This window comes from Zeus faber, assembly GCF_960531495.2.
Source record: "Zeus faber genome assembly, chromosome: 15".
Taxonomy (NCBI): Eukaryota; Metazoa; Chordata; class Actinopteri; order Zeiformes; family Zeidae; genus Zeus; species Zeus faber.
In genome coordinates this window covers 15,270,992-15,295,814 of record NC_137194.1, presented here as the reverse complement: position 1 = coordinate 15,295,814, position 24,823 = coordinate 15,270,992, and the positions used below count along the sequence as shown (strand labels likewise).

Below are 24,823 nucleotides of genomic sequence, written 5' to 3'. Positions count from 1 at the left end.
CTTTTTGGCAAAAACTCAACTTGTCGTGTTTGGAGGAGAAAGAAAGCTGAGTTGCATCCAAAGAACACCATACCTACTGTGAAGCATGGGGGTGGAAACATCATGCTTTGGGGCTGTTTTTCTGCAAAGGGACCAGGACGACTCATCCGTGTAAAGAAAAGAATGAATGGGGCCATGTATCGTGAGATTTTGAGTGAAAACCTCCTTCCATCAGCAAGGGCATTGAAGATGAAACGTGGCTGGGTCTTTCAGCATGACAATGATCCCAAACACGCCGCCCGGGCAACGAACGAGTGGCTTCGTAAGAAGCATTTCAAGGTCCTGGAGTGGCCTAGCCAGTCTCCAGATCTCAACCCCATAGAAAATCTTTGGAGGGAGTTGAAAGTCTGTGTTGCCCAGCGACAGCCCCAAAACATCACTGCTCTAGAGGAGATCTGCATGGAGGAATGGGCCAAAATACCAGCAACAGTGTGTGAAAACCTTGTGAAGACTTACAGAAAACGTTTGACCTCTGTCATTGCAAACAAAGGGTATATAACAAAGTATTGAGATGAACTTTTGTTATTGACCAAATACTTATTTTCCACCATCATTTGCAAATAAATTCTTGAAAAATCAGACAATGTGATCTTCTGGATTTTTTTTTCTCATTTTGTCTCTCATAGTCGAAGTGAACCTATGATGAAAATAACAGGCCTCTCTCATCTTTTTAAGTGGGAGAACTTGCACAATTGGTGGCTGACTAAATACTTTTTTGCCCCACTGTATGTAGAATCCCGTTTGGAAAAAAAACAGTATTTAAGTAAATATTGAAATGATAGCAAAGTATTTTACAATTAAGTAGATGTGGACACTTTTTCAATATAAATATAGCGGCAAATATAGCAAAGCGTCTTACTTTAAATCTCATCCCGTTCATTTTGTTTACGAACAGTGGCGTGTCGGTGATACTTGGGGTCAAATTTGGTCGGATTTTCACTCATTTCTGCCCCGTATGTGGATCAATTTGGATGAAACCCTGAGATGTTTGTGACATACCAGTTCAAACGACACCTCAACTGTGTTCGTAATTTCTGTCATTGTTGTGTTCCAGATGGTTTTAGCCCTGTTGTAGCTACTTTGGCGTTCAAAGACTTAAGCCGCGCCTGTGATTTGGGTCAAATTAGGTCAGTTTTTCACCCATTTCTGCTCTGTATGAGGGTCGATTTGGACGAAAGTTGAACCACGAGATGTTTGTGACATACCAGTTCAAACGAGATGTAACGTCTGTTTCGAATCGTCTTAGGCTGAAAAATTCAGAGAATTTGCGGAACTTTTACATGTTCAATATAATACAAATATATTAATGAGTATAAAATAAATAAATATAAATAAAATATCAAATGTAAATAAATAAAAAACATTTATAAAATAACAAAATAAATAAAAAATAACATGTACATATTTATGAATATGTTAATATGATATATTCATATTAATACTTGTAGTTCATAGGTTCATTCATTGAATACATATTAAAAACACATTTGTAGACCAGTGAACACATTTTAAACCTAAACTCTCCCCCAAAAAGGAACGTACGAATCCAAAATAAAATATTTATAGTGAGTGAAATAATCCAAAACAAGCCCCGGCGCCGCTTACCTGTCCAGACCACGTGGTGTGAGCCCCGCGTGCACTCGAAGCTCCCGGAAGAGACTCGCTCCCTCCGCGCTGCCGCAGGTGAGCGCCGCTCCGGTCCCTGGGCCCCGCTCCTCCCTCCTCCCTCCGCGGACACCGTGGACACCGCGGACACCGTGGACACCGTGGACACCGTGGACACCGTGGACACCGTGGACACCGCGGACGGGGACGCTCGGGTCACTTGTCTGCGAATACACCCAGCGTCACTTCGAACCGGTAATGGAGCGTTGTTGTCACTGTATTCACGGCGGGGAGAAGTCGGCGTGGGAGCGGTCTTTACGACTTTAAACTCTTTTCTCGCCTGGCTCTTTTGTTTCGTGTGGCGCCGGCGTCCACTCTTAATATTATTATTATTATTATTTTTAAGTTTGTTTTTTTTGTTTGTCTGTTTATTTCCTTTTGAAATACACGTTTACTTCGCACGGACGATGGTGGATTTCACCGGGATTACTCTCGGAAAAAAAAGAGGCACTTTGAAAATGAATGTTATATAATTATATATATATCACTCATTATATAATTTGAAAAACGAATGCATTTGTGGATGTTAATACAGCAACGGTATAGACATGTGTATACATCAAGACCATTTCTGAAAATTCACTGAGAGTAATAGTGGGAAGTGTGTTTGTACAGTTATCAGGGTCTCTGCTGTGTTCCATCCTGACCGCCAGCGGGTCTGGCGCCTTTCCTGTTTACAGCCAGTTTTAAAGTGGCAATCCTAAAGATGATTATGTTTAAAAAAAAAAAAAAAGAAAATAATAATAATAATCCCGTATTTTTCTACGTATTCCATATTCCTTTCGATATCACTTAATAAGAAACAGCCGTTCGATGTTCGATGTGATCCTCTATATGCTGTTTACATTAAGCGTCGATATGGCTGGAACATTCAAAAAGGAAAGGAACAAAAAAAAAAAAAAAAAAAAAATATATATATATATATATATATATATATATATATATATATCCCCACCACCTCAAGTGACCCAGAAAATAGAATATCAGAAGAAATGAAAAGTGACCGGTTTTAGCGTAAGGAGGATGGTTAAACCCATGGCATGGTTTTTAACGGAATTTTAGCGTAGTCCACCCGAGAGACGATTTTATAGATAATCACTTTAAGTCTATTGAAGTCGATGTGCCAGTCAGAGGGGGGGGGGGAAGCCTTTCCTTTCTGATTTGTAACACTTGGTAAAAATCTTTTTTTTTTTATTTTCATTTTTTTTTTATAAATATATTCTCAAGGGTCTCTTTGTCTGCAACTTGAGTTCTGCCCACGGCCCTTTCTGTAGGCTGCTGCCACTTCCAGTCAAGTCAGTATGTCACAATGTTGACCAGTGTCCTGATAGCGAGCACTGACAGAGGGTAGGTAGGTGCACTTGCAGGCCGGGGAACATCGGGGCAGAAACTCACATTCGCATTTCTTTCTCCAACTCTGAACCAGGTTGAGACGTTCGTGCTCGGACTTGTGAAATATTTGTAATTCTTCCTATAATTGCCTCACGACTCTAGGGCGGTGGTGGTCTGTATGTGTTTAAGGCTTTGCAGTAGTCGCGATACGGATAACACCCATGGTCGTGCGTGGTCATGTATCGCCTGATGTCGGCGGGGCGTTTCCCTTGATATTTTATTATTTTCCCCTCTTTGTAAATATAAACACATTCTGTTCGGATCTAATCCGGTCCCTCCTTATTTTGTGGCAATCGAGCCAGTCCTGACACGCAAACTGAAGGAGTGCAAAACATATTCCGTGTTTGTTTTCCTCACACATGGAGTTTGCATGCGGCTCCAGAGCAACGGGTCCGAATCGTTTTCTTTCAGTCCTCGAAAGTACAAAGTTGCAGACATATCTCTGAGGGACATGCGGTGTTTTAATCTGTTTGAATGGAACCGTGTTGTCAGGAACTTCCACATGGAGTGATTACCTTCCACAGAGACACCGTGAGGCTGGACGACAGGTAGTAGACAGTCACATATTTAGGATTAAGTAATAACATGCCGCAAGTGTTTCCTTGTATTAGTAATTCTGCCTGTCACCAGGACTTGGAAAACCCGTTACGCTCATTACGTGAGCCGATGCTGCGTTCATGGGAAACTGGGGAAAAATTGTATTGTCAGTAATGGACCCTGTGTCTGCCTGCAGCTATATTTATTATTATTATTTCCAAATAATACAGGATGGCATCAGGGACCTTGAAGCTTTGAGGCGGTTGTGTGGCACAGTGGCTTGGCTGCCTGCCTGGTACATGGACGTTATCTGCCGAGACGCATGGATTTTCTAGCTCTGTGGCGACTCAGTGTCCCTCAGCAAGCGGCCTCCCAGGCTACAGCTGACGTGTCTGCTACTTTGTCTGAAGGAAACCGTCGTGCAATGTTTGTAGCATATCATGTGATTCTGAACACACACATGATGTCACTTGGTTCATATCAACATCAACAGCAGCCTGTATGTTCCAGTGCCAGATACGTATCTCATAAAAAGGATATTATGTCACTTCTCAGGCATATTGGTCAATTACAACACTATCGTTTCTAATGACAAGGTCAAGTTGTCAAGACACCAACATGCCCACATATTTTTGGTTGTTGATATCTATTCACCTCTATCTACAGTATTCACCAGACACTAGTGTGATAAAGGTTTGAATTTTAGGGCTTTGGAGCAGCTGAGATAAGGGCTCGCTCCTCCCAACCGTTTTTTAAGATGGTGGGACTGTCCACAGACTGCTGGACCGCAGGGGGTTGACATGTCCATATGCTGAGCACAGCGCCTTTTCATCCTTTTTACATTAAACGTATAAATGTTAATGACCAGGATGTCGTTAGTGGAATTAAAAAAAGGGGCCACAAGTAGCAAAGGCTGTGATCTTCAGAACAGGAGGATGTAATATAAAGCACCGAGACGTCCGACCGACTTTCTTCCCAGACCTTGTGAGTGCACTTACACACAAACACAAACTGAGCAGGTTCCTTTTTTTTTTTTTTTTTTTTTAAGTTTCTTTGTAACTCCTCTAATTATAGGCTCTGTGTCTCAGGTGCTTGTGGTGAAATGATCTAGAATGGGTACCATCTGTGTGTGGGTACTGTGTGTGTGTGTGGGTACTGTGTGTGTGTGTGTGTGTGTGTGTGTGTGTGTGTGTGTGTGTGTGTGTGTGTCAGGAAGGGAGTTGTAGACATCAGTTACAGGAAATGTGCCACAGACCACAATAAAATCTATCACACGCTGCGTCTTATCTGGCCTGCCAGAGCTGGGTCTTCATTTGATGCTGCTCTTAGAAAAGAAAGAAAAAAGAAAAGGCGTCACAGTTAACTTGACACTTTTATTGCAACCGAGCAGTGAGAGCATTTATTTATTTTTGTTTCGCGTGAAATTACCCCTCGTTGTAAATGAGTCGCATTGGCCGCAGTCTACCTTAAGGTTATTTGAATTTGTGTTGACTTTAAGGCTTGTGTTGCAACTCTGAAGTTTCCTGTACACGCTGTGCTGTTTATCACCTCCTCAGACCTGTGACTGGTGACTTGGAGCCTGAAGCGCAGTGTGAGAATGACACATCTCTAGTGGGCGTGCTGCCGTGCATGAAGCTGCCACAAAGACATCGGCTCAGTGGGGTGGTTTCGCGGGGGGTTGGTGGCGGTTACGGTGACTCAGGGCCACCATGGGATTGGGAAGTATTCTACTTTTAAAGATTGAGGCTATTATTACTAAGGGGACGGGATTTCCCTCAGACTAGAAACCACCACTACGCCTTTGACACGAGTCGCTCCCTCTACATCCTCGACCCTCTAAGCCTAGTTTCTTCTGGATAACATCTCGCCATCTCCTTCCCCCCACAGTTGGCTTCTAAAAGGCAGAAGCCCCCCCCCCAGCTCTCCTCCCGGTCCTTCGCCATGACGTCCCAGGAGCCCAGCAACCCGTCCCACGCCTTGTTTGACCTCTTCGTCCAAGCCCAGAGCTGCAAGGACGTGCAGCGCCACTTTGCGGGGCTCTGCACACAGCTGGAGGTCGACCCCACGGACTACAGCCGCTTCTACACCAAACTGAAGGAACGCCTTAACTACTGGAAGGCCAAAGCCCTGTGGACGAAGCTGGACAAGAGGGCGTCGCACCCCGATTATAAGCAGGGGAAAGCATGTGCCAAGAACAAGGTATTGGTTGTTTACTCCTCACTTTGTGTTCTTTATTTAAAAATACGTGTGTTGAAAAGGATGCTTCTTTGTTTGAAAATATAGCAGCATGTGACTTTTGAGTGCAATATCTCAACGTGCTTGTACTGTAGATAGAGCTGGGTGTCAGGGTTTCACCAGTCAGATTTCGTCTAGATTTTCCTATTGTTTCCTGCTGTATGACTTGGGTAGAAACCAAACTTGTAACTTAGACTTCTGCAACCTTGTGGTTTAAAGCCACATTCAGTCGACAAATTAAGCATCATTCAATACAGCGTTATTGTCCACCTTATTTATTCAGTGATGTATTAGTTATCTGTCAACATAATGTACATTCTTATTTGAATATCACTATGTCCTATAACGGCTTTATAACTTGTCATTTTCCAAAGAGATTATTTGTGTAGTCTACATTGTTTGATAGTGGATTTGTTTTGTAATAGACATTTTTTTAACTGAGACGTTCAGATGCTCCTCAAAAAGCATCCAGTTGATGGACGGTGGTGGCTAATAGATTTGGGGAATTGAGTGGATTCAGTTCCAAATTGGAGCCAGTTTTCCACATCCAGCGTGTGTGGATATCCTGACTGCTATCATGATGTAATGTAGTATGATATAGTTCTTCATTTCAGTATGTTCCATGTATGTTTACCACACCGTTCTCCCTCCCGCCCAGTGTTTGGTGCTGGGTGCTGGGCCGTGCGGCCTGAGGACAGCCATCGAGCTGTCCCTGCTGGGGGCTCAGGTGGTGGTGGTAGAGAAGAGAGAATCTTTCTCAAGGAACAACGTGCTCCACCTGTGGCCCTACACAATATACGACCTGCGTGGGCTCGGCGCCAAGAAGTTCTACGGGAAATTCTGCACCGGGGCTCTGGATCACATCAGTGAGTTTGTTGTCTGTGTGTTAGAGCTGCAACGATTTGTCGATGAATCAATTACTTGCCAACTATTCAATGAATCGCCAACTATTTTGATAATCGATAAATTGTAATTTTTTTAAGAAAAAAAATCTCTGATACCAGCCCCTTAAATGTGAATATTTTCTTGTTAATTTAGTCCTGTATGGCAGCAAACTGAACATCTTTGGGTTGTGAACAAAACAAGACGTTTGAGGACGTCACCCTGGGCTTTGGGAAACGGTGATATTTTTCAGCATTTTCTGATTTTATGGACAAAACAACTCATAGATTAATCGAGAAAGTAATAGACGATTAATGGATAATGAAAATAATCGTTAGTTGCAGCTCTAGTTTGTGTGTATCCGTACAGTATGGACTGCAGTGGACGGGCAGATCAGCTTGTGGAGCGCAGTTCCCTTTTTGTTGTTGTTGTGCATATTCCTGTTGGACATGACCGATATATCAGTAGACCGATAATATCACCCCATATTCGGGGTCCGAAGAACTATCGGTGTCGGTTGAAATTTCACTGATAAAGTGCAGCTAAAGGTTATATCCTACCAATGGTTATACCAACCATGAACAAACTTAGAAGCCCTGAGTAAAAGAAGTAAAGTTCCAAATGTTCTTATAACAAAATCTTGAATAAAGTCAATATTCGTCTGTGGACATTGAATTTTAGAGAAGATGAAATTGAATCTTAAATAACAATTACAGGATTGTTAGTGTTGACAGTAAGATAGCCGAAACTGTGGAGCCTACAATAACATTATATCCATCCCTGCTGGGGTTTTAGCCCTAGAGTTCACATTGTCACATTCCTTACTCACCCCCAAGTCAGTCGAAAAACATATTCAGTGTCTGTGTCCTCACACATGGAGTTCGCTTGCAGCTCCAGAGCAACGGGTCTGAATCATGTCCATTTTATTTTACCCCCAAAAGTTTATAAAGTATTGTTGATGGAATGTCTCTGAGGCTTTCACATGCGGTGTTTAGTCAGTTTGAATGGAACCTTGTTGTTGGGAACGTCCAACAATGAGTGATTTCTCTCCACTTGCATATTATTACAGGTGTATTGGCTCTCATAAGCAATCTCTCCATCACGTATCCTCCTCCTAGCCGCGTGCCAGCAGGGCTCCTACACTACCCACAATGCAATATCTTAAAGCGACCGGCCCTGATCTGTCCTGGAATATTTAAAAAAAAAATAGAAAAACACAGAAGTAACAAATTGAGATGAGGGATTAAAAAAAAAAAATATATATATATATATATATATATATATATATATATATATATATATATATATATATATATATATATATATATATATATATTTTATTTTTTTTATTTTTATTTTTTTATAAAAAAATTTATAAAATACAATTTACATTTTTAGATTTGTTAAATAAACGTGTGCGTATTATGCCATTAAGGACACTGGACAGAGTGCCAATGTTTTTTTTTATGATGATCATAATCATATGTGTTACTGTTATTTGAGTTAATTGTTATTGAAAATATGAATTGGTATAATACATTAAATTGTATTATGTATGTATGTATGTATGTATGTATGTATATATATATATACACGCACACACGCAGCCAGATAATATCGGTTATCTGAAAAATGTATCGAAAATGTATCAAGGGCCCTAATTCCTACCAGTCACTTGAATAATGATAAGCTGTTTTTGTCATAAAGGTTCTTTCAGTGTGATGGACACATAGACCACGCCCACATCAACCAGCAAATTAAACCTGCGTGTGTTTTCAGGCATCCGCCAGCTGCAGTTGGTCCTGCTGAAGGTGTGTCTTCTCCTTGGGGTGGAGGTGCACACTGGGGTGAAGTTCAAGGGCTTGGCGGAGCCCTCGGGAGAGAGAGGTACTTCCATTAGCCTTGCAGAAAATGTCTAGACAACAAAGCCTCAGGTTGCTTTTCCTGTTAAAGGAGAGCTTTCAAGCCAGACCTTATTAAGACTTTGGTTCCTTAAGAGTAAAGCGTTCAGCAAAGCTGTGCCTTGACGTTATTAAAGTATGGTATTTTAACAAGGCTTGGGAGATTGCACACTTTTAGTTTAATCAACAATGCATGGATGATTTATTAAGTCTATACTTCCCTGCTTCAGGTTGGATGGCCAAACTACAACCCACACCCCCTGCTACTCAAACATTTCAATTTGATGTCTTTATCTCTGCCGGAGGCGGGAGCTTTCTCCCTGATGGTGAGAAACCCCCCCACACACACACATACACACACACACACACACACACACACACACACACACACATTCTATATCACTACAGTAAAAAATGTGAACATAAAAAGATTCCATTGCATTTCCATTTTAATGAGCCCCTTCCTTTTGGGTCCCATTTTAAAAAACTATGTAAATAAGATACAATGGTCAGAGACTGGGTTGACATTTCTCTCTCTCTCTTTCTCATTCTCACTCTCACACTCTCCCATTCTTTCAGGCTTCAAGCACAAGGAGCTGAGGGGAAAGCTCGCCATCGGCATCACAGCCAACTTCATCAACAGACGTACCGCGGCTGAGGCCGAGGTGGAAGAGATCAGCGGCGTGGCGCGCATCTACAACCAGAAGTTCTTCCAGGACCTGCACACCGAAATGGGTACATCTGCACACGGTTTAATAAGACGGAGAAGTATGACTGAGCCAGGACAGTTTGAGGAGAGTATTTATGTCCTTCTATCCCTTTTATCACTCTTCCTCTGTTGTACCTGACTGAAAACAACCGTTTGAAAGGAACATTCAGCGTGGCAGTCTATAAATACAAGACCCAAAAAAGATGTTTTCTTACCCTGTGTGTCAATTTCCTGTGAATTTGGTAATTGTGATGAAATCCCCTTCTCTCTCTTTTGTCAGCCTACTTCCTGGTATATTTATCCATTTTCTTCATTCAATTTACAGGATCTACTGGTTTTTTTTTTTTTTTTTTTTTGTCTGATTGTATCAACTGAACTGATTCAACACATGTTATAGCTCCTCTTTTTTCTTTCCCCTCAAGGAGAGGAAGAGGGAGAGAGAGAGAGAGAGAGAGAGAGAAATGAGGAGAAAACAAATTTTAAAAAGTCCTCAAGTTAAAACCATTATTTCCTTTGACTTCCTCCCAGTGCCTTCCACTCCCACTGACATCTCTCTCCCTCACAGGTATTGATCTGGAGAACATTGTCTACTATAAAGACGACACCCACTACTTTGTCATGACGGCCAAGAAGAAGAGCCTGCTGAAGAAGGGGGTCATTAAGCAGGTGAGGACAGCACATCCATCCTCACGAAAAACGTGTGAATTTTATTGGCGTCTGCTTTCACGGTTCCCCACACTAGACAAAAAAAACATGGATTAGACGGATGAGTGGACAGTTTCCTGTGTGCTACACACTGATCAGCCACAACATTAAAACCACCACTAATATCATTTATCATTTAAGTCCATTTATCATTTAAGTCCGGTTAGTTGCGAGGTGGGGCCCCCGTGCATCGGTCTTGTTGTTCCAGCACTTCCCACAGATGCTCCATCAGATCGAACCCTAATCCTGGCCATCCACATGATGTAGAAGAAAATGTGATTCATCAGACCAAACTACCTTCTTCCATTGCATGGTCTAGTCAAGACGCTCACGTGCCCATTGTAGGCTCTTTCAGCGGTGGACAGGGGTCATTATGGACATTCGGCTACACAGCGCAATATGCAGCAAGCTGTGATGCACTGTGTGTTCTGACACCTTTCTATGATAACAGCATTAACTTTTTCAACAATTTTCAAACTTCTGTGGGATCGGACCAGACGGGCTAGACTTCGCTCCCCACTTGCATCAATGAGTCTTAGGCGCCCATGACCCTGTTGCCGGTTCACCAGTTGTCCTTCCTTGGACCACTTTTGGTAGGTACTTACCACAGCATACCGGGAACATCCCACAAGACCTGCTGTTTTGGAGACGACACGCTCCAACACACCAACTTCAACAACTGGCTGTTCACCTGCTGCCTCATACATCCCACCCCTTGACAGATGCCATTGGAACGAGATGAGCATTGTTATTTACTTCACCTGTGAGTGGTTTTAATGTTGTAGCTAATTGGTGTAAAACTCTTATCTGTACTCTGGCCTAAAGTATGGGAGAGCTGTATGAGCACGAGCCGTACTGTATTACTAAACTAAACTAAATCTCAAAATGGATGACGTGGTCGATCCGTCCATCTTCCTCCGTTCTTTTCCAGGACCACGCCGATGCGGAGGAGCTCCTCGCCACCGAAAACGTCGACCAGGACGCCCTGGAGCACTACGCCTACGAGGCCGCCGACTTCTCCACGGGCGGGAAGCTCCCCAACCTGGAGTTCACCCAGAACCACAGCGGGCGTCCGGACGTGGCCATGTTCGACTTCACCTGCATGCACCGCGCTGAGAACGCCTCCCTGGTGAGGGAGAGGAAGGGGAAGAAGCTGCTGATGGGCCTCGTTGGAGACTGTCTCATGGAGGTAGGACACAATGTTTAGGCTTCTTCATAAAAAATACTTCTTTTTTTAATCTGTTCATATCATTTCTTTGACCTCTTCTTAGATTGTTATCAAATATATTCATGGGAACACACACAGTGTTGATTATGTACAGATGCTTGAGATTGCCTCCAGTCTGCTATGATGATGAGCTTCCGCCAAGAAAAATAGTCCCCAACGCTGCAACAATGTAAAGAACTATTCTAAAATAAAATAAAAAATTGCCCTACATATAACTTACTGTTATGATGTGAAACTGGCATATCCACATTAATTTCTTCAAGTCTTCCATTGTATCTTCTATGCCAAGTCCAATTTATTTGTATGTCCCTTAATCACAATAGTCTAATAGTTTTTATTTTTTTGTTTTGTTTTTTTAACCTGTGCTGTCAGCATGCCGGGCATACAACACACAGTATTTGTATGCCATTGCATTCAGGACAGAGTTACTCTGCAAGTGGAGTTCAACTTGTCAACCTGCAATGCAACTCTTTATTCATTCTTAAATCATCAAGAACTGCTGCAATAACTGTCCTGTGGATGACCTGTAGAATGACAAGAGCACATTTTTGTTTATGGAGAGCCACCACCAACCCCCCTCTTTGGAGAACTATTTATCATGTTTGGGTCTATTAACAACTGATCACTACTCCAAGAAAATCACCACAGTGAGACAAATAAACATAGAAACAAACAACATTTATACAAAAACATGAACATTGGACAACAACATGTATTGAAAAACTGAATTAGGTCCAGGAAAACTGGAACTACAACTGGTCACGTGGCCTCTTCCTGTCACAGTTATGGCAGCAAATGAGGGAGGAAAGGAGAGGAATGCAACCAGGAGGTTGCTGGGGTGCACTCCAAGCAGGCGTGTGTGCGTGTGTGCGTGCGTGCGTGTGTGTAAGATATCCACCGGTGAGTGTCCATGACTTGTCCCCATTGGTACTGGTGTAGAAGGTCAGTATTATGTCGCGGCACCTCCAAGTAGTGCAAGGGGCCCTGAAGCCCTCCCGAACTCTATTACAACGCAGTCTCAAAGGGCTTCACAAATCCCACGTTGAGCATGTAGGCGGAGTGATATGAGGGACATGAACCTCGGGTTGGCCACCAGCCAATCAGAATGGAGTATTAATCTAACATCCCAGTGTTTGTTTGTGTGATTGTCGTTCTGCGGTTCAGCCGTTTTGGCCTCTGGGAACGGGCATCGCTCGTGGCTTCCTTGCTGCGTTGGACACGGCGTGGATGGTGAGGAGCTGGGGAGCGGGGGTCCCACACCTCAAGGTCTTGGCTGAACGGTAAAATAGATTCATAAATATGTTGTTAAAACTTGACAAGTACACATTGTCATTGATTTAAAAAATATACAGTATGTAGTTATTTAATGGAGTTTGCATGGAGAAACTGTTGGATAGAGATGTAGTGGCTCTGTTCTTTTCCTTCAATATCCGCCTCGTTCCCCATTAGAGGCTTATCACTGGAAAGATACATAACATACTGCTCTTTTTTTTTCTTCTTTTTTTGCTATTGTTTACTTTCCTCAAATTCACGCACAGAGAGAGCGTCTACCAGCTCCTGTCCCAGACCACCCCAGAAAACACCAGTAAAAACTACACCGCCTACAGCATCGACCCGTCCACACGCTACCAGAGCGCAAGCCTCGGCTCTATACAGGTGAACCAGGTGAGGAGGGCTTTGAATCCTGCATTTACCAAAGCAACATCCCGACTGAGAGCGAACAAGAGAGACGAGAGGGCGAGCATGAAAGACAGAGAGAAATGTTCATCTCGTCGGGAAAATCATATTTGTCATATTTGTTCTTGGGGAAAAGATCTGTAAGTTGTACCGATTTAATGAGATAACTATGAGACGGCTGAAGTTTCCTTTCAGATTGATAGGGCTGATAGACTATTGGACTTTGTGCTGTTTTATTGCACCTCGTCGAATAAATGTTTTGCATTTAATTGTTTTTGTTTTGTTTACTTTGGCCTAGGTTAGGCACCTGTATGATGTCGATGACCGTGATAAGCAGGAAACCCCAGGAAAGAAGCAGAAGAACCGGTGGTCTCACTTGCGACAAGGTAATTCGGGATATAGTAGTTGGCAGTTTTGTGTCTTTCTTTTCCCTTCTCAGTGCGCATTTTACCGTCACGTGGGGGAGGGGGGCTCGCAGGAAGGCTCAACATTTGTCCTTCTTGTCTCTCAGATTCTGGAAGCGGGTTCGAGGAGCTGCTGAGTTGGTGCCAGAAGCACACAGCGGGTTACGACCGGGTGAGGGTCAAGGACCTGAGCCAGTCCTGGAGGTCCGGACTGGCTCTGTGCGCTCTGATCCACCACTTCAGACCCCAGCTCATGTGAGTCGGACCCTCTCGACGTGTGATCCAACACTGCAAACGCAGCCGCATGAAGCTGTTCCAGGCCCCTGGAGAACCGGGTAGCAAAAGCAGATGACGTTTATTCTTATTATATCTCAGGGAAAATCTAATTTGGCCGCTGATTTGGAGGAGGGTGATAGTGATTAGAATTTGACGCATTCCAGATTATCAGATAAATCTACTTAGACTCTCAATAGGGGGGAGGGGGGGATGTGTGTTGTTCTCCTGTCTCATAACACATTACTTTAAACAAAATGATAAACTTTACAAGAGTTGCACTCCTGCACTTTAATGACATGTTGACAATTTGTAATTTGCCATCCTTGCTTTAATGTTTTCTTCGTTAAATTTGTCCCACACACCAGCACTGATTGCCATATTTTTGCCAAATGCATTCATGTTATTTTTAGGATTATTGTCCTTGTCTTTTTTAGGTACATTTTTATTGGTTGTTGTTTTTTTTTTAATGTTATTTATTAATTTCATTTTTATTATATTACTTTGTTATTATTGCCTATTTTGGTTTAATTTGAGCTGCTGAAACGGCGCAATTTCCCTCTGGGGATGAATAAAGTATCTATCAACTAAATTATATTTTTAGTGACCACTAATAGAATAACAAAACAGTACAGAAAAAAGCTTTGGTAAGTGTCACGTTTTATTGATTCCATTGAATTATACAATACGTAACAGTTTCCATATCCGGTACCCAGCCCTTACCAGTGCTTTACAACAGTAATCTTCACAACTGCATGACTCTTAAATATTAAGGTGAAAAGCTCTCCCGTTGTGTTAAGTGATTCTCTTGTTTTCCTCGTGCCACCGCAGTGACTTCTCCTCTTTGGACGAGTCCAACGCCGTTCACAACAACCAGCTGGCGTTCGGCCTCCTGGAGAAGGAGCTGGGCATCTCCCCCGTTGTGTCCGCCAGCGACATGGCCAACAGCGGCGAGATCGACAAGCTGTCCATGGTGCTGTATCTCACCCAGGTGCATGACGGCTTCACCAAGCCTTGCAAAGGTAGGACAGTAGGACAAACATGGTAAAGTGTTATTGTACATGGGCTGGGATGGCAAGAAAAAGAAAATAACATCGGCAAAATACTTTCAAAATTGATTGATTGTTGTACTGTATCAAAAAGTTGTTGGTATATAATCCTAAATATGATGTCTTTCTGTTGCTCTCACGGTGACATATTGTTAGAGATGTTTTCTCCCAGATGGCCGTTTAATCTTATGTAAGTCAGCGGCTTGGACATTAGCACACCACCTTGCTCTAAAAGGCTTCAGGCTCATTTGTCCATGTCGTGTGATCACAAGCAGCGAAATCCACGCTGTCCCTTTAAGAGCAAGAGTTACCCAGAATTCCCTTTGGTTTGAGGGACTGGTTCTCTGCTCAAAGCAGCAGCAGCAGAGAGAGCAAACGGCCACCGAGAGGACGGGACTCGGGGGTTTAACGGGGGATCTGCTTTTCCTGCTTAGGAGGAGGATTGTCCTCTGACTCTGCGTTTTAAGTGGGTATTTCAGCCGTTCCACTGCTTGTGTGTGGGGTTGTGTTAGGCATTTCCAGGGCAAATGCGAGACTCTGGTTAAAAGCCCCCTGTGCGAGCTGGAGTGGGTGTGACTTCATTCTGGCAGTGTGTGATGCTGAGCACCCGCTGACAGATGTGCCGGGGGGGGCTGTCAGTCAGTCAGTCTCCTGTTACCTCCTCTGGGTGATGAAACCATGAGTCCAGAGGTGTAGGACCTGGGGGTGCGCTTGTTTTAAAGGTACAAGTTTAACTGCTAGAATAGTTGCATTGGATTGCTGCAATAACCGCAAGGTAAGTGGGCATGATGAGATCTCTACGTTGAATGTGGGGGGAAAGGCAAAACAAAAAAAATGGACATCTAGTTAAAAATCGGTGTGGTTGAATATCGAACGTATAGGTGTGTGTGTGCAGCGCTGCAGGGAGATCAAAGTGTCATTGTGACGGATGGTGTGTTCACAAGCACTCTAATTTTGTGTGTGTGTGTGTGTGTGTGTGTGTGTGTGTGTGTGTGTGTGTGTGTGTGTGTGTGTGTGTGTGTGTGTGTGTGTGTGTGTGTGTGTGTGTGTGTGTGTGTGTGTGTGTGTGTGTGTGTGTGTGTGTGTGTACGGCTATCTCTCCGTGTGCTCCAGAGCCAGCAGGCCTCCTAGCCTCCCCCAAGCCCCTGACTCTTTCCCGCACGCAGTCGGCCGTCTACTTCCTCAACAAGCTGAAGCACAACTCGCTGCAGAGACGCAAGGTTAGCCGTCGCCACGACGAGGATCCAGTGTTTACACAACACGATAACAATGTTTTTACAGACGTCGGATCGTCGGGATTAACCTCTCGTCCCGCATGAAGACGTCCAGGTCGAGCTTGTTAGAGCTATATTGGGGAAAATAAACTGTTGAGGGTCAAACGTTTTTCAATCGTGTCCTTAAATTTCCTCTTCCAAAGCTGTCTGTGGTCGTCGTCTTGAATTTTTTTGGGTCATTCAAACAGGAGAAGCTGGCAGCGGACAAACAAGTAAAGCAGAGGATGGGAGATGAGGCCAAGGTACGTTGACGTATAAAAAGTCATCCATTGCATTCCGCACAAGTTCTCCATGAAGGCACGCCTCCGGTAATTTTAAACTTCTGCCTGTAGCCAGTAGCGCCCCCCGTGTCAACCCCGGAGGAGGTCCCCGACCCCCCCGAGTCCCTGGGGAGCAGCGAGGAGTGCTACTTCTGCGGCTGTCGGGTCTATGTGCTGGAGCGCATCAGTGCAGAGGGAAAGTTCTTCCACCGCGGCTGCTTCTCCTGTGTTCAGTGTGGGATCACGCTGCGCCTGGGAGGCTACACCTTTGACCTGAGCACCGGTACGTGCACGAGTTCCACGCTTAACTAAAATATACACTTTACACAAATGGACAAGTTGGAGACGTTTCTAGGTGTAACGGTATCATGTTAAAGGACCAGTAAGTCACACATTTTGCACCCCTGACCATTTTCCTGATAAGTTGCTCACATTTCTTTATTTATTTATTTTTAATTTGGTGTCGTTTTTTCCAGGTTTGGGAAGATTTGAACGCTATGATGAGAAGCCTAATTTAAAATGATCTCCTGTTCCCGATGACAGCTACAGTTACACATAATTGAGTCAATTTACTTAATTTCGTCTATTTTGTATTTGTTCATTCCATTTGATAAGGCGGAAGCACCATTGCTTCAACAAATACGAAATATGACAGAATGAAGTACCTTTGACAAAAGGTTACCAGGAGTTCATTTCATGGTATGTTTCTGGCCAAATCGTTAAAATTTTCCATAACCTCAAAAAAAGAGCCCATGAAAAAAAAGGCCAAAAGTCTGAAAGTGTGAGCTCTCATCAGGAAAATGGTCAGGCGGTGAAATGACTGCTGATTCTAACCACGCGGATACAGTCCTTTTAATGCTTGGTGTGACAGGTGTTTCCATAAGCCCATCGTACCCGAGCCATTTGTTTGGTTTTGGTTTCCATTTCCCATGTAACCAAAAGCTACATTTTCCCCCATTCACGAGCAAAAAAAGAGAAGTTCTGTCTGTATTTCTAACAGTTGTTGTACCTGTGGTACAATGTGTTTTCTGCAGAAAGCGGCACGCTATTCCGTGGGATTAATGGAGCACGGCGTCATTTATTCATCAGTGTTATGAATAATTTGCCTTCAGACTCCCCTTATGAGGGTTTTGTGGTTTCCAAAGAAAAAGGGAAAGCAGAAAAAAAAAAAAAAAAAAAGACAAAGGTCTTTGTCTCACTCCATCAACACATCTATTGTTTGCCGTGTGCTATTTTTTCCGCAGGGAGGTTCTACTGCGAGCTGCACTCGGAAAACCTTGGTCTGGAGAACAGCGCCGAGGCGTCTCCGCTCGAGGTGGGTCGCTGAGCATGTGTGAATTACTGCCGCTATAAAGGACTTAGAGGTTGTCGGTGGAATCCTTGTTTTCATAATGCGGCGTTACACAACATTCTGTCGCATGATGTAAGGTCCTTCTGGTGCTTGGTCCATAGCTGTCAGCCCCAGAGGAGGATTTGCCAGTGGTCACACAAAAAGCACAATCACCAATCAACTCAGAACAATGGACTCATTGAGGTCCAGGGGCAGTGGCAAATTTTCATCCATTTAATTGTGTTTTGTACAGAAAGACCAGGAGAACTGAACGTGCAGTTGTCATATTTTCTCATATCATCTTGTTTAGGGTGGTGCAAGAAATCCCAAAACGGATGAAGAGAATGGCCTTTCTAGTGAGGACAACGCTCCCCCCTCAGACGAGGACTATGGTCCCCCCAGACACACACATCCTCATCCCCCCGGGGGAGGGACGGACCGCTGCAGACTGGAATGTGCTGAAGAGCCACAGGACCCCGAGTCCCCAAAAACACTGTATAGTGGGGCAGTAGAGGAGGTGGGGGGGGGTTTAGCCCAGCCCACCCCGAAGCCCCGCATCTCCAGGCAGAAGCCGCAGTTTTCGCTTCCGATGCCCAAACCTCGCACCATCCACCCTGTCGTCCCGTCGCCCCCCGAAAGGCGCTTCCCTCCGGGGGTGGCGTGGGACCCCCGCTCCAAGCCGTCACTGCGTAAGCTGCAGCTGTCGGACGAGGAGAAGAGCCAGCTGGTCGACCTGCAGAGTCTCAGCGCCGACTCCGACTCTGAGACCCCCTGCGGCTCATCCTCCTGCTCCTCTTCCTCGGCCACGGCTGGCGGTCCGAGCCCCCCCAAACCGGGGCGGCTGGACCTGCAGCAGCAGCAGGAGGAGGGCTACTGGAGCGGCAGCACCGCGGGGCACTTGAGGGAGAAGAAGAACCGGCGCTGCTTCAGGAGGAAGGAGGAGCCGGCGGGCCAGATCCGGGTCCGCTCCAAGTTCTCCCCCTGGAACCTTTCCTCGCCTCGGCTCAGCCGGGACCACCGGCTCAGCGTGCTCAGCGCCCACCCAGGGAGAGTGGGTGAGTCCAAAGCCCTCCCCCATTCATTCTCTTTTATACAAGTCACAAACAAAGGGATGGGCCGTTACCTCTTTTTCACCACTCACACAAGTATTGTTTGAGATTAAGTCAATCTATTTATTTTCCTGAACAGAATAAACAGAATATAACATTCATGATTGACATACTAATCCGTGTTTTCTCCCAAATAGACATCAAGTATGCTTCTTTGTGGAGAAAATAGAGTGGCATTTCTTTAATATCTGATGTATTTGATGTGTCTCTTAGTATTCTCCAACACAGATATACATGTTGTTGTAGCCTGGTGTTGGAACCGTATGTAATACTAATGCTTTTGTGTCATTTTGTGTATTTTACCTTTATTTTTTGTTTCTAATATTATCTATTGGTTTTTCTTTCCCCACAGAAACTACTTTCAGGCACGGCCACAGCACGTCAGAAGACGGCGCCGACGGAGACGACGACGACGATGACGATGATGACGACGACGACGAGATGTTTGGAAGAGACGACATCGATTTTAGTGATGAGAAGGTACAGGAGGAAAATGGCTCAGATGCAGCATTTAAAAAGTCTTGCTTCGTTTGTTTGTTTTTAACGCACGAAAACACTCCGCCTCCAGTTCCAGAGCATTCCGTCGGACCCTGTCGAGGCCAAGAAACTGGAGCTGATGAAAATGAGAACGCTGGAGCGCAGAGCCAAGATGAGTGAACTTCAGCGCTTCCAGAAAGCCCAGGTTAGCACTTTCTGGGTTTGGCTGATTTTTTTTTTGGGGGGGGGGGGCTCTTGAAGGCCTCGTCTTTCAGGGCTGTAGCAATACTCATTTCCTCAAGTCTTACCGTATCCATCAGAGACACGCTTTGCCAGGAATCTGGCGATTCGACGTGGATTATGAAAGAAGGGTTATGATTGAATATGTCACAATATATTGTGATACTTGTATAGCAGTATATTCAAATGAGATATCATGAGCTTCTATTTCTTTAAAAACTGATCAGTATACATTTAGATACAATATACAAACTGGGCTTGGGAGTAACAGAATACATATAACTTGGATGTTATTATTGACGAAAATGACAAAGAAGTTGGAAACTAATTTTTTACAGTTACAAAGAACTACGGAAGTTGAATTGCTGGAGGGATGGGCAGTATAAACAGTACATTGGAATAAATGTGTGGCACAATGAAGATTTGGCCATTTCATAAAGTTATTGATGATGACTGACTCCATCAGTGGCTGTCGTTGTAACTTAGCCAACGACACTGACGAGAAAGCGCACGTGTGGGAGTGCCCTTTCCTTTTGCATAAAAAAGCGCACGTGTTTATGATCAAGAGGACCGAAGAAATGTGTCACATGGAGGCGGACAGATAAAGAAGTGGTTTGAAAAGGATGCTTTATCCAGAGTTTGGACGCATTTAGAAAGTTGGACCTCGAGCAGAAATTAACTATCCGCAAACAATGTCTGGCAACCGTTGTTGCTAGGGGCAGTATCATTAATACAAGCAACCAATTATATTATGTGAAGAACATCAAATAACAATGACACTCCATGAAAATGGAGTTTACTGTTGGAAGGAACAAATTCATAAATTACAAATGCAGCTGCAGTGGTGAGTCATATTGGGTTTTGTGTCAATTAGCAGTGCGTGTCGGCTAGGAAAGAGGTCTGAGAATTAGCAATTACAATGAGGGAGTTTTCAAAGTAACACGGGCAAACTTACAGTTTTAACGAGGGCAAATAGTTGGCACCCGAACTGCAGGTGCATCAGTCACAAAAACCGCAGAATTATTGAACGTGTCAAAGGGGAACAAACTGCGTCATGACTGAGGGCGTCAATGGGATCAAGTCCAAAGAGGGACAGACTATGCACCCCGATGCAAAGTTTTGGGAAGAATGTTATCTGATAAAACTGCATTAACTGGATTGAAATATCACAAACACCTCAACATTCATAAGGCAGTAAAATGACATTTAGCGTGAAAATAAAAACTGTGTCCCATTTAAGGAAATATCTGCCAGCAAGCAGAAGCCCCTTTTTTTTTTTTCTCTCTGGCTCAATGCTGTGTATTTTTCACTTGGCTAAACTAAGGCTGTGATATGAACGCCGAGGAAATGTTGCTTCTGTATTTTACTGGCTGAATTCTCTGCCACAAATGCATTTGTTTTATTTTTTAGATTCTCGTGGATGCCTAAAGGCCCTCTCTGTGCGTTGTTTGTATTGGTCTATATTAAATGAAGATAATTTTGTTCTCATACTTTTGATACATTCAGCATGAATTAATCAGGTTGCATTATTGTGATGCTGTTATCTAAAAGATAATTGTGCCAATTCTAATTTAAGAAGGTAGTCGGTGATAGAGGTGGAGAATCCAGGTTCAGAAATTAAAATTCCATTTCAGGACTTTGAAGCAAAATGGCTGGAGCGAACACACGGCAGGTCTTTTGCTTTCCGGACCTGGAATTTTCCATCTCTGGTCTGTGCCCACGCAGCACTGTAACACCCTGTGATCATGTGATTCAGTGAATGCATTGTTGTGCTGTGTGCTGCCCAGTCCATCCAGAGAAGGCTGGAGGAGATCGAGGTGACGTTCAAGGAGCTGGAGGACAAAGGGGTGGAGCTGGAGAGGAAGCTGAGAAGGGAGGCGGGTGAGGAGCAAAACACTCGGCTCTCGACGCTCGGGCGTTGTCTGGTCATGAAGACCTGAAGCCATGGGTTGGACACTGTGATGCCATTCCATACGCTGGCGACGGCTGTAAAGCACTGGCAGGCTGAAAGTCTTTGTATTTCTTATTTATTAATTGGCTTTGTAGCCACATGCAGTGTATTGATTGCAGCTCTCTCCAGTTGGAACACTGCTTTAACTAAACAATCGTCTAAACAAACAAGTTAAGTAAGTCTCATAAATACAAAATGCTCAATACATACCAGGAGCAGATCACCCTCCAGAAATCCCAAAGACAAAGTTATGAGATGTTTGCCTATAGAGCTTCAGTTTTCTCTGAGGGAAGACTTATATACACACACTCTACACACGCACTTACAGTGAATAACTGTCCACGATTCCCCCCCCTCCCCCCCGATCAGCTGTGAAATATGAAAATGAATGTTTAAAAAAAAAAAAAAAAAAAAAGCTTTATGTACAGAGAAAGTTTATCAGGATAATGAACAACATTCTTGCACCTTCACCGCACGCACACATATCGAAGATTTCAAGAGGGGGGAAAAAATCTCACTCACACACACACACACACACACACACACACACACACACTGAACCCTGCTCCTCTCCTCTGCAGGTTCTGGAGGCTATCCGGACATGATCGAGCAGTGGATCCAGCTCGTCCACCAGAAGAACGCCGTGGTGTCTGAGGAGTCGGACCTGATGGTGGCGTAAGTGTGAACCCGCCGTCGAGACGCAAACGCTTAGAAAACTACACAAGTGTGTGTGTGAGACGGTGCGACCCCCGCCCTTTAACACAACGTCGGACCTTGTGCTCTCAGCAGCGTGATCGCCGTTTCCTGTTTTTGAAGGGAATAAATAAACACGGCACATGGCGTTTGAAAGTGAGTAAGAGCGGTAGAAACTGTTCCAGGGGAGGTCACGGAGTGTGCTCGCACCGTGAAAGCGGCTCCGCCCAATTTTGAATGTTTTTACCATCGTTACGCGTCGTCGTTACCCGGCGGAGTAGTTTGGTCAAGACGATTCCCTTTTATTCAAATGTTTTCTCGTAGACTCCTCTACCGACTAGCACTTGCACAGCGGACTGAAACTACTGTATATCTTTCCTCTTTGTCGTTTGACGCCGGAGTACTTAATATTTACTTGTCGTTTGTGTTCCCTCTCAGGTCTCGGCAGCTGGAGCTGGAAGACAAACAGAGCACACTGGAGCTGGAGCTCAGGAAGTACATGGAGCTGAGCGGTGTGTACCTCAGCCCGTGCACTCAGTGTGTACTGTGTACTCTCAATTCATCCCGTCTCTGTGCAAATGCATGATCTTTATGTGGGTAACGAGGGGGGGGCGGGAAAACGTTTGTTTACGCGCCTGTGTAGAGATACAGGTGCGCAGGAGGAAAAACTGGAATTCTTAAAAATATTCATAAAAATAGAGACGTTAGTTTGGACGTACACTGTCTAAACTCAATTGAAATGCATGTATTAAATATAGTGACGTTTTAACATGCAAGTTTAGTCATTTCTTTGTTTCGAGTAATGTGAATTTAACTCATTACTTTTTATGTTTTGTGTTCATCAGACTCTGAGAAAAGCCCCGGGCAGGCGGAGGAGGAGGAGCGCGTCCTGCAGCAGATGATCGAGGTGGTGGACATGCGGGACGCTCTGGTGGCTTTCCTGGACGAGAAGCGGCTGAAGGACCTGAGCGAGGAGCAAGAGGCCTTCTCCATCAAGGAGGCCAAGCGCCACTCCAAGACCGGGGCCCAGGTCCACTGGGCGTGAGACGCTCGGAGAAACTCAAGAACCTAAAAAAACAAAAAACAACAACCTTGAAATGTAACTTCTGCAAAAGCCAAAGCATGGCGGAGGGCTTCTCCGGTGATTTCCGAGTACACGGGCTGAAGAGAGAACCAGCACCATTCCCTGTCCCCTCCCCCTCCCCGGAGGGAGATCGGGGTCTTGTAGTCTGATCCGAGTCTTCTAGTCTGATCTGAGTCTTATCCGGGATCCGTCGTCGGACCCTCTGGCGGCTAAGCCCCGTTTGCCGTGGGAGTGTGGGAGGGGGGTCCCACAGATGGAGCCGGACCCCCATTGCCGTTCGCTGCCGCTCTTCCAAATCCCTCACCGCGGTCGCAGCCGTTCTCTAGCCCCTCCAGAGACTTGGTCGGGTTAAGTCGCTGCAATGTTTGTGTGACTTTGATACAAAGACCGCATATGTGAATAAAATGCATACACTGTAGAGCTCCAGGGGGACATATAAAAAAAAAAAAAATATATATATATATATATATATATATATATATATATATATATATATATATATATATATATATATATATATATATATATATATATATAAAAATTTGAATCCCAGACTGCCGAGGCAGTTTTGGGTTTAGCAAAAAGGGGGGAAAGGAAAAAAAAAATTGGCTGGTGATGTTTCTGAAAATGGTTGTTGATTTCATGTGTCACCTGGAAAAATAAGTGCTACTGTTCACAGAAACGTAACGTAACATGTTCCTATATTTGTTATTTGTATACTGGAGAGATATATACACAGAGATGATTAAAAAAAAAATATATAAGATTAGTTCAATCCAATAATACATTTTATATTATTCATTCTCATTAATGTAGCACTTCCAATTGTTTGCCATTTGCTTTTTTTGTTTTGATTGCATGATGATAGTTGCTCTCAGGGGTTTAGTTCTCCAGAATTAGAGTTTAGTTTTTCACCGATGGCCTTTCAACAATGAGGCTGTTCTCAAGGCGGTGTGTACAGGAACACAGGGGTTTATGGGAGGAAATGGAGAACAGACCGAATGTGTTTGTTTAATTAAGGCCATCGCCTATGGTATAATTTGCAGACCCAGCTCTCCGCGTGCCGGTAAAACAACTGGTTCAACTTAATGAGACAACGAGCCTGAAACATTGTTCCGCTGCTGCCATTCTGCCAAACAGCTTTTCGTGTTATTTCAAATAAACATCATGCACTTTGATGCGTTTTGATATTTTTATATAAAGCCAACATCATTGACGACTGGTGTGCATGAATAGCACTTTCTTTCCAGGTTTATGGAATTTTGTCTTTGGACATCATTGCCAAAACCCTCTTCCATGTTGTGGGACAGGATCATGTCCCCGGCTGTTTCCCTCTTTAAACTCTAGGGGGCAGACTTAGCGTATCTCTTCAGTCTCCGCAAATTTGGCTGATGACAAGATGAGAAACATTGAAATACATTTGATCCATAATAGAAGCCCTTAAGCTGTATACAGTGAGTTTCACTGTGGAAATGCAGTCTCGAGGTTGCCTTTGCATGTTCCATTTCTGGCCTATGCGAGGTTATATGATATATATATATATATATATATATATATATATATATATTTTTTTTTTTTATAAAAATATATATCTTATTAAATAAATCTTAAGAGTATTATATGACAGTGTTGAGGGCTACTTACATCAGTGTGTGTTCACCTTGCAAGTAAATTGAGGTATGTCTGCAGTAGTGAATGCATTTCTATAA

General features: G+C 43.9%; 1 protein-coding gene across 1 annotated transcript; it reads left to right on the top strand.

Annotated features, from left to right (window-relative positions):
- Positions 1 to 1,792: 1,792 nt before the first annotated feature.
- Positions 1,793 to 23,433, top strand: mical1 (microtubule associated monooxygenase, calponin and LIM domain containing 1). Its single transcript, XM_080015434.1, has 24 exons — positions 1,793 to 1,899; positions 5,521 to 5,832; positions 6,527 to 6,734; positions 8,530 to 8,637; positions 8,882 to 8,977; positions 9,231 to 9,386; positions 9,926 to 10,026; positions 10,997 to 11,254; positions 12,458 to 12,573; positions 12,832 to 12,958; positions 13,269 to 13,356; positions 13,482 to 13,629; positions 14,479 to 14,669; positions 15,810 to 15,916; positions 16,159 to 16,212; positions 16,303 to 16,513; positions 17,475 to 17,545; positions 17,871 to 18,615; positions 19,022 to 19,149; positions 19,238 to 19,351; positions 21,174 to 21,267; positions 21,919 to 22,012; positions 22,469 to 22,542; positions 22,876 to 23,433. Exons 2-24 carry the CDS (start codon positions 5,575 to 5,577, stop codon positions 23,073 to 23,075), a joined length of 3,747 nt encoding a protein of 1,248 aa, XP_079871560.1. The 5' UTR covers positions 1,793 to 1,899; positions 5,521 to 5,574; the 3' UTR covers positions 23,076 to 23,433.
- The last annotated feature ends 1,390 nt before the right edge of the window (positions 23,434 to 24,823 follow it).